This window comes from Aegilops tauschii, chromosome 5 (genome assembly GCF_002575655.3).
Source record: "Aegilops tauschii subsp. strangulata cultivar AL8/78 chromosome 5, Aet v6.0, whole genome shotgun sequence".
Taxonomy (NCBI): Eukaryota; Viridiplantae; Streptophyta; class Magnoliopsida; order Poales; family Poaceae; genus Aegilops; species Aegilops tauschii.
The window spans coordinates 327,133,703-327,147,029 of NC_053039.3; the positions used below are offsets into that span (position 1 = coordinate 327,133,703).

The 13,327-nt window shown below is 51.6% G+C and overlaps 1 protein-coding gene across 1 annotated transcript; it reads right to left on the reverse strand.

Moving 5' to 3' along the window:
• Nucleotides 1-9,862: 9,862 nt before the first annotated feature.
• Nucleotides 9,863-12,169, reverse strand: LOC109785709 (U-box domain-containing protein 39). The gene has a single exon (XM_020344307.4). It carries the CDS (start codon nucleotides 11,962-11,964, stop codon nucleotides 10,276-10,278), a length of 1,689 nt encoding a protein of 562 aa, XP_020199896.1. The 5' UTR covers nucleotides 11,965-12,169; the 3' UTR covers nucleotides 9,863-10,275.
• Between the last annotated feature and the right edge of the window lie 1,158 nt (nucleotides 12,170-13,327).

Here is a 13,327-nt window from a genome sequence, read left to right on the forward strand (position 1 = left end):
CAAATGCTTTGATCACACTATCAAAGCGTTTATTCCAACTCCGAGAGGCTTGCACCAGTCCATAAATGGATCGCTGGAGCTTGCACACTTTGTTAGCTCCCTTTGGATCGACAAAACCTTCCGGTTGCATCATATACAACTCTTCTTCCAGAAATCCATTCAGGAATGCAATTTTGACATCCATTTGCCAAATTTCATAATCATAAAATGCGGCAATTGCTAACATGATTCGGACAGACTTAAGCATCGCTACGGGTGAGAAGGTCTCATCGTAGTCAATCCCTTGAACTTGTCGAAAACCTTTTGCAACAAGTCGAGCTTTTTAGACAGTAACATTACCGTCAGCGTCAGTCCTCTTCTTGAAGATCCATTTATTCTCAATTGCTTGACGATCATCGGGCAAGTCAACCAAAGTCCACACTTTGTTCTCATACATGGATCCCATCTCAGATTTCATGGCCTCAAGCCATTTTGCGGAATCTGGGCACACTATCGCTTCTTCATTGTTCGTAGGTTCGTCATGCTCTACTAACATAACCTCCAGAACAGGATTACCGTACCACTTTGGTGCGGATCTTACTCTGGTTGACCTACGAGGTTCAGTAACAACTTGATCTGAAGTTCCATGATCATCATCATTAACTTTCTCACTAATTGGTGTAGGCGTCACAGGAACAGATTTCTGTGATGATCTACTTTCCAATAAGGGAGCAGGTACAGTTACCTCATCAAGTTCTACTTTCCTCCCACTCACTTCTTTCGAGAGAAACTCCTTCTCTAGAAAGGATCCATTCTTAGCAACGAATGTCTTATCTTCGGATCTGTGATAGAAGGTGTACCCAACAGTCTCCTTTGGGTATCCTATGAAGACACATTTCTCCAATTTGGGTTCGAGCTTATCAGGTTGAAGCTGTTTCACATAAGCATCGCAGCTCCAAACTTTAAGAAACGACAACTTTGGTTTCTTGCCAAACCACAGTTCATAAGGCGTCGTCTCAACGGATTTCGATGGTGCCCTATTTAACGTGAATGCAGCCGTCTCTAAAGCATAACCCCAAAACGATAGCGGTAAATCAGTAAGAGACATCATAGACCGCACCATATCTAGTAAAGTGCGATTACGACATTCGGACACACCATTACGCTGTGGTGTTCCGGGTGGCGTGAGTTGCGAAACTATTCCACATTGTTTTAAATGTAGACCAAACTCGTAACTCAAATATTCTCCTCCACGATCAGATCGTAGAAACTTTATTTTCTTGTTACGATGATTTTCAACTTCACTTTGAAATTCTTTGAACTTTTCAAACGTTTCAGACTTATGTTTCATTAAGTAGATATACCCATATCTGCTTAAATCTTCTGTGAAGGTGAGAAAATAACGATATCCGCCACGAGCCTCAACATTCGTCGGACCACATACATTTGTATGTATGATTTCCAACAAATCTGTTGCTTTCTCCATAGTACCGGAGAACAGCGTTTTAGTCATCTTGCCCATGAGGCACGGTTCGCAAGTACCAAGTGATTCATAATCAAGTGGTTCCAAAAGTCCATCAGTATGGAGTTTCTTCATGCGCTTTATACCGATATGACCTAAACGGAAGTGCCATAAATAAGTTGCACTATCATTATCAACTCTGCATCTTTTGGCTTCAACATTATGAATATGTGTATCACTACTATCGAGATTCATCAAAAATAGACCACTCTTTAAGGGTGCATGACCATAAAAGATATTACTCGTATAAATAGAACAACCATTATTCTCTGATTTAAATGAATACCGTCTCGCATCAAACAATATGCAGATATAATGTTCATGCTCAACACTGGCACCAAATAACAATTATTTAGGTCTAATACTAATCCCGAAGGTAGATGTAGAGGTAGCGTGCCGACGGCGATCACATCGACTTTGGAACCGTTTCCCACGCGCATCGTCACCTCGTCCTTAGCCAGTGTTCGCTTAATCCGTAGTCCCTGTTTTGAGTTGCAAATATTAGCAACAGAACCAGTGTCAAATACCCAGGTGCTACTGCGAGCTCTGGTAAGGTACACATCAATAACATGTATATCACATATACCTTTGTTCACCTTGCCATCCTTCTTATCCGCCAAATACTTGGGGCAGTTCCGCTTCCAGTGACCAGTCTGCTTGCAGTAGAAGCACTCAGTCTCCGGCTTAGGTCCAGACTTGGGTTTCTTCTCTCGAGCAGCAACTTGTTTGTTGTTCTTCTTCTGCTTGCAGTAGAAGCACTCAGTCTCAGGCTTAGGTCCAGACTTGGGTTTCTTCTCTTGAGCAGTAACTTGTTTGCTGTTCTTCTTGAAGTTCCCCTTCTTCCTGCCTTTACCCTTTTTCTTGAAACTGGTGGTCTTATTGACCATCAACACTTGATGCTCCTTCTTGATTTCTACCTCCGCAGCCTTTAGCATTGCGAAGAGCTCGGGAATCGTCTTATCCATCCCTTGCATGTTATAGTTCATCACGAAGCTCTTGTAGCTTGGTGGCAGTGATTGAAGAATTCTGTCAATGACACTATCATCCGGGAGATTAACTCCCAGTTGAATAAAGTGATTGTTATACCCAGACATTCTGAGTATATGCTCACTGACAGAACTATTCTCCTCCATCTTGCAGCTGTAGAACTTATTGGAGACTTCATATCTCTCAATCCGGGCATTTGCTTGAAATATTAACTTCAACTCCTGGAACATCTCATATGCTCCATGACGTTCAAAACGTCGTTGAAGACCCGGTTCTAAGCCGTAAAGCATGGCACACTGAACTATCGAGTAGTCATCAGCTTTGCTCTGCCAGACGTTCATAACATCTGGTGTTGCTCCTGCAGCAGGCCTGGCACCCAGCGGTGCTTCCAGGACGTAATTCTTCTGTGCAGCAATGAGGATAATCCTCAAGTTACAGACCCAGTCCGTGTAATTGCTACCATCATCTTTCAACTTTGCTTTCTCAAGGAACGCATTAAAATTCAATGGAACAACAGCACGGGCCATCTATCTACAATCAACATAGACAAGCAAGACACTATCAGGTACTAAGTTCATGATAAATTTAAGTTCAATTAATCATATTACTTAAGAACTCCCACTTAGATAGACATCCCTCTAATCCTCTAAGTGATCACGTGATCCAAATCAACTAAACCATAACCGATCATCACGTGAAATGGATTAGCTTTCAATGGTGAACATCACTATGTTGATCATATCTACTATATGATTCACGCTCAACCTTTCGGTCTCAGTGTTCGGAGGCCATATCTGCATATGCTAGGCTCGTCAAGTTTAACCTGAGTATTTCGCGTGTGCAAAACTGGCTTGCACCCGTTGTAGATGGACATAGAGCTTATCACACCCGATCATCACGTGGTGTCTGGGCACGACGAACTTTGGCAACGGTGCATACTCAGGGAGAACACTTTTATCTTGAAATTTAGTGAGAGATCATCTTATAATGCTATCGTCAATCAAAGCAAGATAAGATGCATAAAAGATTAACATCACATGCAATCAATATAAGTGATATGATATGGCCATCATCATCTTGTGCTTGTGATCTCCATCTCCGAAGCACCGTCATGATCACCATCGTCACCGGCGCGACACCTTGATCTCCATCATAGCATCGTTGTCGTCTCGCTAATCTTATGCTTCTACGACTATCGCTACTGCTTAGTGATAAAGTAAAGCATTACAGGGCGATTGCATTGCATACAATAAAGCGACAACCATATGGCTCCTGCCAGTTGCCGATAACTCGGTTACAAAACATGATCATCTCATACAATAAAATTTAGCATCATGTCTTGACCATATCACATCACAACATGCCCTGCAAAACACAAGTTAGACGTCCTCTACTTTGTTGTTGCAAGTTTTACGTGGCTGCTACGGGCTTAGCAAGAACCGTTCTTACCTACGCATCAAAACCACAACGATAGTTTGTCAAGTTGGTGCTGTTTTAACCTTCGCAAGGACCGGGCGTAGCCACACTCGGTTCTACTAAAGTTGGAGAAACTGACACCCGCCAGCCACCTGTGTGCAAAGCACGTCGGTAGAACCAGTCTCGCGTAAGCGTTCGCGTAATGTCGGTCCGGGCCGCTTCATCCAACAATACCGCCGAACCAAAGTATGACATGCTGTTAAGCAGTATGACTTATATCGCCCACAACTCACTTGTGTTCTACTCGTGCATATGACATCTATGCATAAAACCAGGCTCGGATGCCACTGTCGGGGAACGTAGTAATTTCAAAAAAAATCCTACGCACACGCAAGATCATGGTGATGCATAGCAACGAGAGGGGAGAGTGTTGTCCACGTACCCTCGTAGACCGAAAGCAAAAGCGTTAGCACAACACGGTTGATGTAGTCGTACGTCTTCACGATCCGACCGATCAAGTACCGAACGCACGGCACCTCCGAGTTCAGCACACGTTCAGCCCGATGACGTCCCTCGAACTCCGATCCAGTCGAGTGTTGAGGGAGAGTTTCGTCAGCACGACGGCGTGGTGACGATGATGATGTTCTACCATCGCAGGGCTTCGCCTAAGCACCGCTACAGTATTATCGAGGTGGACTATGGTGGAGGGGGCACCGCACACGGCTAAAAGATCAAACGATCAATTGTTGTGTCTCTAGGGTGCCCCCCTGCCCCCGTATATAAAGGAGCAAGGGGGGAGGTGCGGCCGGCCAGGAGGGGGCGCGCCAGGAGGAGTCCTACTCCCACCGGGAGTAGGACTCCCTCCCTTTTCCTTGTTGGATTAGGAGAAGAGGGGGAAAGAGGTGGAGGAGAAGAAGGAAAGGGGGGCGCCGCCCCCTCTCCTTGTCCTATTCGGACTAGGGGGAGGGGCGCGCGGCCCTTGCCCTGGCCGCCTCTCCTCTTCTCCACTAAGGCCCACTATGGCCCATTAACCCCCGGGGGGTTCCAGTAACCCCTCCGGTACTCCGGTAAAATCCCGATTTCACCCGGAACACTTCCGATATCCAAATATAGGCTTCCAATATATCAATCTTCATGTCTCGACCATTTTGAGACTCCTCGTCATGTCCGTGATCACATCCGGGACTCCGAACAACCTTCGGTACATCAAAACATATAAACTCATAATATAATTGTCATCGAAACGTTAAGCGTGCGGACCCTACGGGTTCGAGAACTATGTAGACATGGCCGAGACACGTCTCCGGTCAATAACCAATAGCGGAACCTGGATGCTCATATTGGCTCCTACATATTCTACGAAGATCTTTATCGGTCAGACCGCATAACAACATACGTTGTTCCCTTTGTCATCGGTATGTTACTTGCCCGAGATTCGATCGTCGGTATCTCAATACCTAGTTCAATCTCGTTACCGGCAAGTCTCTTTACTCGTTCCGTAATACATCATCCCGCAACTAACTCATTAGTTGCAATGCTTGCAAGGCTTAAGTGATGTGCATTACCGAGTGGGCCCAGAGATACCTCTCCGACAATCGGAGTGACAAATCCTAATCTCGAAATACGCCAACCCAACAAGTACCTTCGGAGACACCTGTAGAGCACCTTTATAATCACCCAGTTACGTTGTGACGTTTGGTAGCACACAAAGTGTTCCTCCGGTAAATGGGAGTTGCATAATCTCATAGTCATGGGAACATGTATAAGTCATGAAGAAAGCAATAGCAACATACTAAACGATCGAGTGCTAAGCTAACGGAATGGGTCAAGTCAATCACATCATTCACCTAATGATGTGATCCCGTTAATCAAATGACAACCCATGTCAATGGCTAGGAAACTTAACCATCTTTGATCAACGAGCTAGTCAAGTAGAGGCATACTAGTGACACTCAGTTTGTCTATGTATTCACACATGTATTATGTTTCCGGTTTATACAATTCTAGCATGAATAATAAACATTTATCATGATATAAGGAAATAAATAATAACTTTATTATTGCCTCTAGGGCATATTTCCTTCATGTCGCACCACCTTCAATCTAGCATTAACAAGCTAGACATGACACCTCCATCACAAACACCATGCAGCACGCGCTGGTAGCAGGCATGACTTGATGCCTCCGCATGAGACGTCGTGCGTAGCATCCGCCTGAGGCTTCACCTGTCGGCGACAGGCAGTGCCTGACGACTCCGAAAGAGACGCATGTGTCACCTATTGAGCCGCATTGAACCTGATATATCGATGGATGGGATGTCCCATACCGCGGCCTACCTCAGAAAGGCCATCACCACCTCGAGATCCAGACTTCGAATCTCCCACACAACCATGGAGTCCACCGTTGTCGAATAAGAGGGGCCACCGCCCCGATTCCGTGCACCATAGGGACCACCCCCGTCGCGCCAGCCGCTGTCGTCGTCCATACAACAGCAACCGCCACCACGATCCCGCATCAAGCGTCGTCGACGCCACAAGCAGCCACCACTAGGCCCGTCATCCTCAGCGGAGTGGACGCTGCCACCGCCATGACCGCAGCCGCTGCTCCGGGATCATGCTTCGCCTATTCGCCACATCCTCTCCTGATCCGCCCTCCCCACGAAGCCGCTAGGGCAGCACCGAGCCACCGGGATGGACGATCGCCAGAGGACGAACTCGTGTCACCTGTCCCTCCAAACAGCTGGGATAGAGCCAAGATCCCCGTCGTCCCCATCACCACCCGGCTTGGCCGGGATGACGGGGGGGAGATAAGGGGGAGGGGCGGCAGCTGAGAGGCTAGCCCCCCCCCCCCCCCCCAAAAATTACCCTAGAGGTGGCGAGACGAGGGAGGACGGCAACGCCAACGTGGATGCCTACCTACCCTTTAAGGAACTTTTGTGCTCCTTTTTTTATGTAGACCCACCCATGAATCCAGCAAAGAGCATAAGGTGAATATCATATTAATAGGATTTGAAGGAAAATACATTGAAAACAAGATTTGTTTGTTGTTTTCTAAATAACCCAAATCAGAGAAGCAGCACCAATAGAAATCACCGCCCTATCTATGCTAGTACAAGGTTGCAGCCAGTTTTAACATAGATCGAAGAATGATGAAGGCAAACTGGGATCCCCGACGCTCCATAAATACCAAAACATTTGTGCTGAGATTTATCTAAAATCTATGTAAAACGGGGCGCGAGCCTTTTTCGGTAAATTCGTCCGAAATCTATGTGATGTGTTGTACTCCCAAAGAATGTCAGTTAAGCAGAATCAGACACTTATGTTAAGGGGAGGACATCATGGCTAGCATTATTAAATTGCAGAATGATGCCTGCATCATCCACCAAATTGGCTAGTAAGTATGACACTAGGGGGGTCACCGTCCCAAATACAAGAATTCTGATCATCAAAACTAAACTGAACTGTAGGTCATGAGCCACACTATCCTCTTTGTCTTCTAGAGTACAATGCATAAAGCTGACATTCCCAATTTCTGAAGCCAAATCAACACATTACGCATAGATAGCCGCCGCCATGTCTCACCATTGAGTTTCTCCGGTGCAAAATTGATAACCTTCATGGCGTCAGATTGTGCCTCGACCTGATGAAATCCTATAGTATTTGCCGGCCATCTCCCATCAGTGGTGGCATCCGCAGGCAAATTTGATAATTTTGACCTATAATCGAAATCAAATCACAGAATGAACTGGTTGCGAAACTATTTCACTCCCCTGACCCTTTTGTGTAGCGCCCGCCACGCCGGCGCCACATCCTACTGTGCAACGCCTCCCAGATAGGCGCTACACGGCCAGCGTCGCACCCATATGTGCCCAAGTCAGCGTGCAGCGCCTGAGAGCTAGGCGCCACACTACACAATGCAGCGCCTAGCTCCTGGGCGTTGCACTAGTGCAGCGCCTGAGAGTTAGGTGCCAAGGGTCAGCGGCGTGAAATAGTTTCACGGACAGTTCATTCTGTGATTTGATTTCGATTATAGGTCAAATTTGTCAAATTTCCCGCATCCGCAGCATCAGCATGTGGTAGATAAGCGCAACGGCCTATCAAAACTTTCATCACAATAGATGAAACGGAAGGCGGGAGATTTTTTCCATTTTCCTGCCGAAATAGGGCCGTAACCCTTCTCTCTGACACTGCTCGAGCGCTGGACTGACCAGTCGTTGTCCTCTTCAGTCTTCACCCCTCGACGTACGATACCCAGTCCGAGCATCTCAGGATTCCTTGCACGCGACCTGTATACGTCAGGTCAGAACGTGGCGTCGTGGACAGTGAAACCCGGGCCGGAGTCCTCGAGTAGCCACCCACAGCGGAGCGACGATCGGTTGGTACGAAGCGACGAATCGTTCCATGGATTCCGATACGAATCTCCCAGCTCCTGGGCGCATGCGTGTGCCTGCCTCGGCGCCGGTAGCTCGCCTCGGAGCAAGGCGCCAGTAGCTCCGGGGCCAGCTCGCGACGTGCCAACGGCGACCAGGACCGACCGATGGATCACGCAGCTGCCCACCCACTCGATCGTTTGCAGAGCCACACCGAGTCAACCACATGGGACGGGGGCCACTGGACTGAACCACAGCTCACTGTTTGTGACCTCGTTGTCTCATCGACCAAGTCGGCTAGCGACTAGTCAAGGTGTAACTCCGATCCAGCTCAAAAAAAAAACTCGATCCATTCACTGTCTGCTACGACGTCAGGTGTTACACAGAGTATAATCTTCCGAACAAATTTCCCGCAAAGAAAAGAAAATCTTCAGAACAAATCAGCCACGTCGCTCGCAAGGCAGCACCAAAAATAATACTTATGTCTTACTTTAATTCTCTATATACCAACAACTCTCACGGCCTGATGGCCCTATCGCAAGCGCTAACTTATCACCACATCCAAGGCAACAAGATTATCCAGTCGAAATACGTCGTACTCGTACGCCCGTAGAATGAGCAAGCATCGCATTGCTTGCATCCCAAACAAAGCATTCCGGACGACGGACCCAGCCACCAAAACTACACTTTCCGGAAGCCAAATTAAGTAGTACGAGTGTCGCAGCTTAATCCAAGTTCGGTCAGCATCTTTTCTCCAGTAACAAACAACACGTCGCCACTCAGCCCCGCCTACTCTGACCTCCTCACATGGCACGGGCCCGTCGAGCGCCGAGCGTTGACACTGAAGGCCCTGGCCTGGCCGGGCAGACATGCATCGTCTAGTCTTAAATAATGTCTGCCTTTCCAATTCCTTTTTCATTGTTTGGTGGCGGACTTGATTGGACTCCACCTACCTGCCTCGATCATGAATTGGGTTTCAATCGACCTCTCCGCCTTGCAAAATTTGTCCATGTTTCCATGAGCAATATAGAAAACTCGACGATGATGATGATACAGATTACAGATAACTAAATGGATGTTGATTAAGATCGAGCATAATCCGGAGGAATGCGTGGTTGAATTAAGAAAGCCTTGTCTCCATACCCTCCAACCTCCATCCATCTCAAAAAGAAGAGGCAGAGGCAACAACATCTGGGATGGGAGGAATCACGCAATGCAAAAGGTAGGTTCCCACGGGAGGCCCTACTGGGAAAGGAAAGGTAGAGAGACAGCAGTACCGCACGCATTATCTTTGGCAGGCAGGCGACAGGCATGGCCTCCGTCAGTCAGTCGCAACTCTCGTCATTTTAAAATGGGAGGGGTTCATGTTCAGATCGGTCGACCTACAGCAAATTGGGAGGAGTCCATGCTCAGATCCGTCGATGAACAGCACGGATCGAAACCACTGCCCAATGGCAAGCCGTGTAGAGAAGGCGGATTGATTGGTCCTACTGTAGGCGAACAAGAATTTACAATGGCCGATTGCATCGCCAATGCGACACATACTCCAGTATACATCGGCCAACGAAGCAAACAGTGGATCGAGAGCAGAAAGAAAGGTGGTTTTATTTACAGGTGGAAACAACACACATGAGGACATGAGGTCGGTCCATCCTAAAACAATAATATACCTGTCACTCATGCTCTTCTGGGAGTGTGTCCGCGACTGCAAGTACGGAGAGAACAAAGGATTGCTCTGGCTTGCAAGCAACGTCCGACCAACCAACCAGCTCCTCGTTTGTCCGGCACACGAGCCGACGAGCGAGCCAGCAAACTCCATGGCACGCTCCAGCGCGAGCTCGGAGCATTCGAGGACGACGACATTTGAACAAGTTCATTGCACTTTCATCGACAATCACAGCTCCAAAACGAAGGAGGGAATTCATCCTCTCGTGGCGCCAACGTCTAACGCTAATTGAGCAAGCGTGTTTCTTTTTACATACAATGGTGGCGGTGGATCGGCTCAGAACTCGGCGGTGTTGCCGCACGACGACGCCCCGACCTCGCGCTGCCGCCGCCGGAACGACATGAGCCCGTCCGACACGATGCTCCCGCCGCAGTCCTCGCCGTCCCCGCACTCCAGGCTGCTGCTGGTCAGGTCCGCCTCCTCGTCCAGGTCGCCCCGCATGGCGCGGAGCGTCTTCCTCGCCATCTCGCGCCGGACGCCCCCCGGGGTCCCCTCCTCGGCCACGCGGCGGAGCGCCCTGTCCGCGCCCGCCGCGCGCGCCAGGCCGCGGAACCGGAGGCTGCCGCGGCTCAGCGCGTAGATCGCCGCCACGCACCACTCCTCCAGCTCCGCGAGCGTGACGCGGGTGGAGTCGTCGTGGGGGCAGAGGAGGATGCCGGACACTGCCGCGACGGCGCCCGCGTCCATCAGCGACGCGCGGCCCTCCGAGCAGGCGCCCACGTTGCAGATCACCATGAGAGCCAGCCTGCGGATGGGCGTTGGCTCCGCGGCGCTGGACGCGACGCTGAGGAGCGCCTTGGAGGCCCCCGGGAAACGGGCGACCTTGGACTGGTTGACGGCGGCGAGCGAGAGGTGGTAGATCGCCATCCCGGCGTCGCGGCGCGCGCGCGGGTGGTGGGCGGGGGAGGTGAGGAGGTCCAGGAGGGGCGGCACCGCGCCCAGCACGCCGATGGCAGCGCGGTTCTCCTCGTTGAGCGCGAGGCCGAAGAGCGCGCCGGCCGCGTGCTCGCGCGCCTCCGGCGCCGAGCCGCCCGAGCGGAGCACCTCGACGAGCGCCGGCACGGCGCCCGCGCGCACGATGCGTACCTTGTTCGCCGGCTCAAGGGAGAGGTTGACCAGCGCCGCCGTCGCGTCGATTCGCGCGGAGGCGTGCCGCGGGATTAGCAGCACACGCCGGAGCGCCGCGAGCAGCCGCGGCGTGCAGAGCGCGAGGCGACGCTCGGCGCTCTCCCGGGTGGCGTCCCGGAGGACGGCCAACGCGGCCGCCACCTCTCCATCTTCGTCCGCGTCCATCACCGTCGCCACCACCTCATCCTCCAACGGGTCAACCGGCAACTCCACTTCCTTGGCCGCCTCCTTGACTGGCTTCGCAGCCGCATCCTCCTCCGGGGGTGTGATCTCCGAGGACGACGTGTACGTGGACGTCGACGCGGCGGACGCCGGGGACGAGTAGGATGAGTTGGACGAGCTCGCCATAGCCGCCCTCCTGGTCCTAACAGACTTGGCCTCGGCCGCTGCAGCCGCGGCCGGAGGCATAGCGCGGAGCACGGCCTCCCGAACAGCTTCTTTGGACGGCGGCCTTGGCGACGCGCGGCCGGAGCGGGCGCACCAGGAGCCGATGGCGGCCTTGAGCGCGGAGTTTGGTATCATGGCATCAGAACCCGAGCCCGCGCCGGGGGGCAAGAAGGAGAGCTCCGCGCAGGCCTGGAGGCAGGCGCGCTCGTACGTCTGGCCGGAGGGCAGGATGACCGGGTCAGCCATGAGCGCGCCCGAGAGCGGGCACACGAACTCCGGCGGCGCGGCCTCCTCCTCCTGCTGTGCCCACCTCCTCTCCGGCTCCGGGTACGCTGCCGCCGCGGAGCGCGCGGGCGAGTAGGGGGCCGGCGGGAGGGACTTGGAGGAGGGGGAGGAGGGCGCGCTGCGTTGGAAGGGGAACCTCCAGCGCCGTGGACGCGCGGCACCCATGAAACGGGCGGAGCGGCGGCACTATTTAGCGGCGGCGGCGGGGGCGGCAGGAGGGGAGGGGCGGCTTTTGTAGCTGGGCTGCTGGGGCGGGCATTTCCTGGGTTTGTTTAGAGAGAATTGTGGGTCGCTTTTGGGGTTTGGGTGCTTTGTGTCTTGGCCGGGAGTGAGTGAGGTGGTGTGGATGGTCGTGGTTTTATGCTCCGGGAGAGGGAGGGAGGGTGACGGCTGACGGGACGGGAAACCTTAGCCTGGAAGGGATCGCGCGCGCGTTCGCTCCATACGGGTGCGTGCGCGCGCTGGTCTTGGCCATGCTTGACTGGAGAGCTGCTCGTGTGATCGACGGGGAAGGTGGTGGCGGCAAATTTGACAAATTTGACTTACAGAGGAAATCAAATCAATGAACTATCCGTGAAACTATTTCACGCGGCTGACCCGTGGCGCCTAGCTCTCAGGCGCTGCACCAGTGCAACGCCTGGGAGCTAGGCGCTGCACTAGTGCAACGCCTAGGAGCTAGGCGCTACACTGTATATTGTGGCGCCTAGCTCTCAGGCGCTGCACACTGACTTAGTAATTTTCTGATCACACGGGTGCGACGCTGACCGTGTAGCGCCTATCTGTGAGGCGGTGCACAGTGTAGTGTGGCGCCTTCGAGTTGGGCGTCACACAAAAAGATCAGCCGCGTGAAATAGTTTCACGGTTCGTTCTGTGATTTGATTTCGTCTATAAGTCAAATTTGTCAAATTTACCGGTGGTGGCTCGCCTGCGGCATACGGTTGCGGCCGGACGGCTGGCGTCCTCGTATACGTTGCGAGTGAGCTCGGAAATCTGACGACTCCACTCGTTGACGGTGTCATCTTTCCAACTGCTCCAAGGAAGTCAAACACCCAGGATACTTGGAAGAGTGTCGTATACTTGGTCCAAACTGTGCTTACATTCTTTCCAGAGGCAAACTTAACCAACAACAACAACATATTTGCCCCCTCCAACAATTTTTTTTGCAAACTTTCTCAAGGCACGACGCCTGCATCAAAACGCAGCTAAACCTCCGGGCCACATGGACCGATCAAACGGCGCATCGAACGTTAATGGACCGGTCCGCACGTCCAAACTCCCGCAAAGGTTTGTGTGCACTTCATTCGGACCTCCATCACGTAGGTGTCTGGTTGCTCGTACCAAGTTGAAAACCCTACCGAGAGCCTTGCATTTGTCATTCTGTCCCTTCAGCCTTACTTTTGTATCCGCGTAGCCCGCTACTAACATTGCTTGTTGTACCACCTGCTTAGCCACTCCACCCCCACGCCAAGCCGGCTTGCCTATGCCTTCCTTCCAACTCTGGTTCAACCGCCGCCCCGGTACCCTTCGC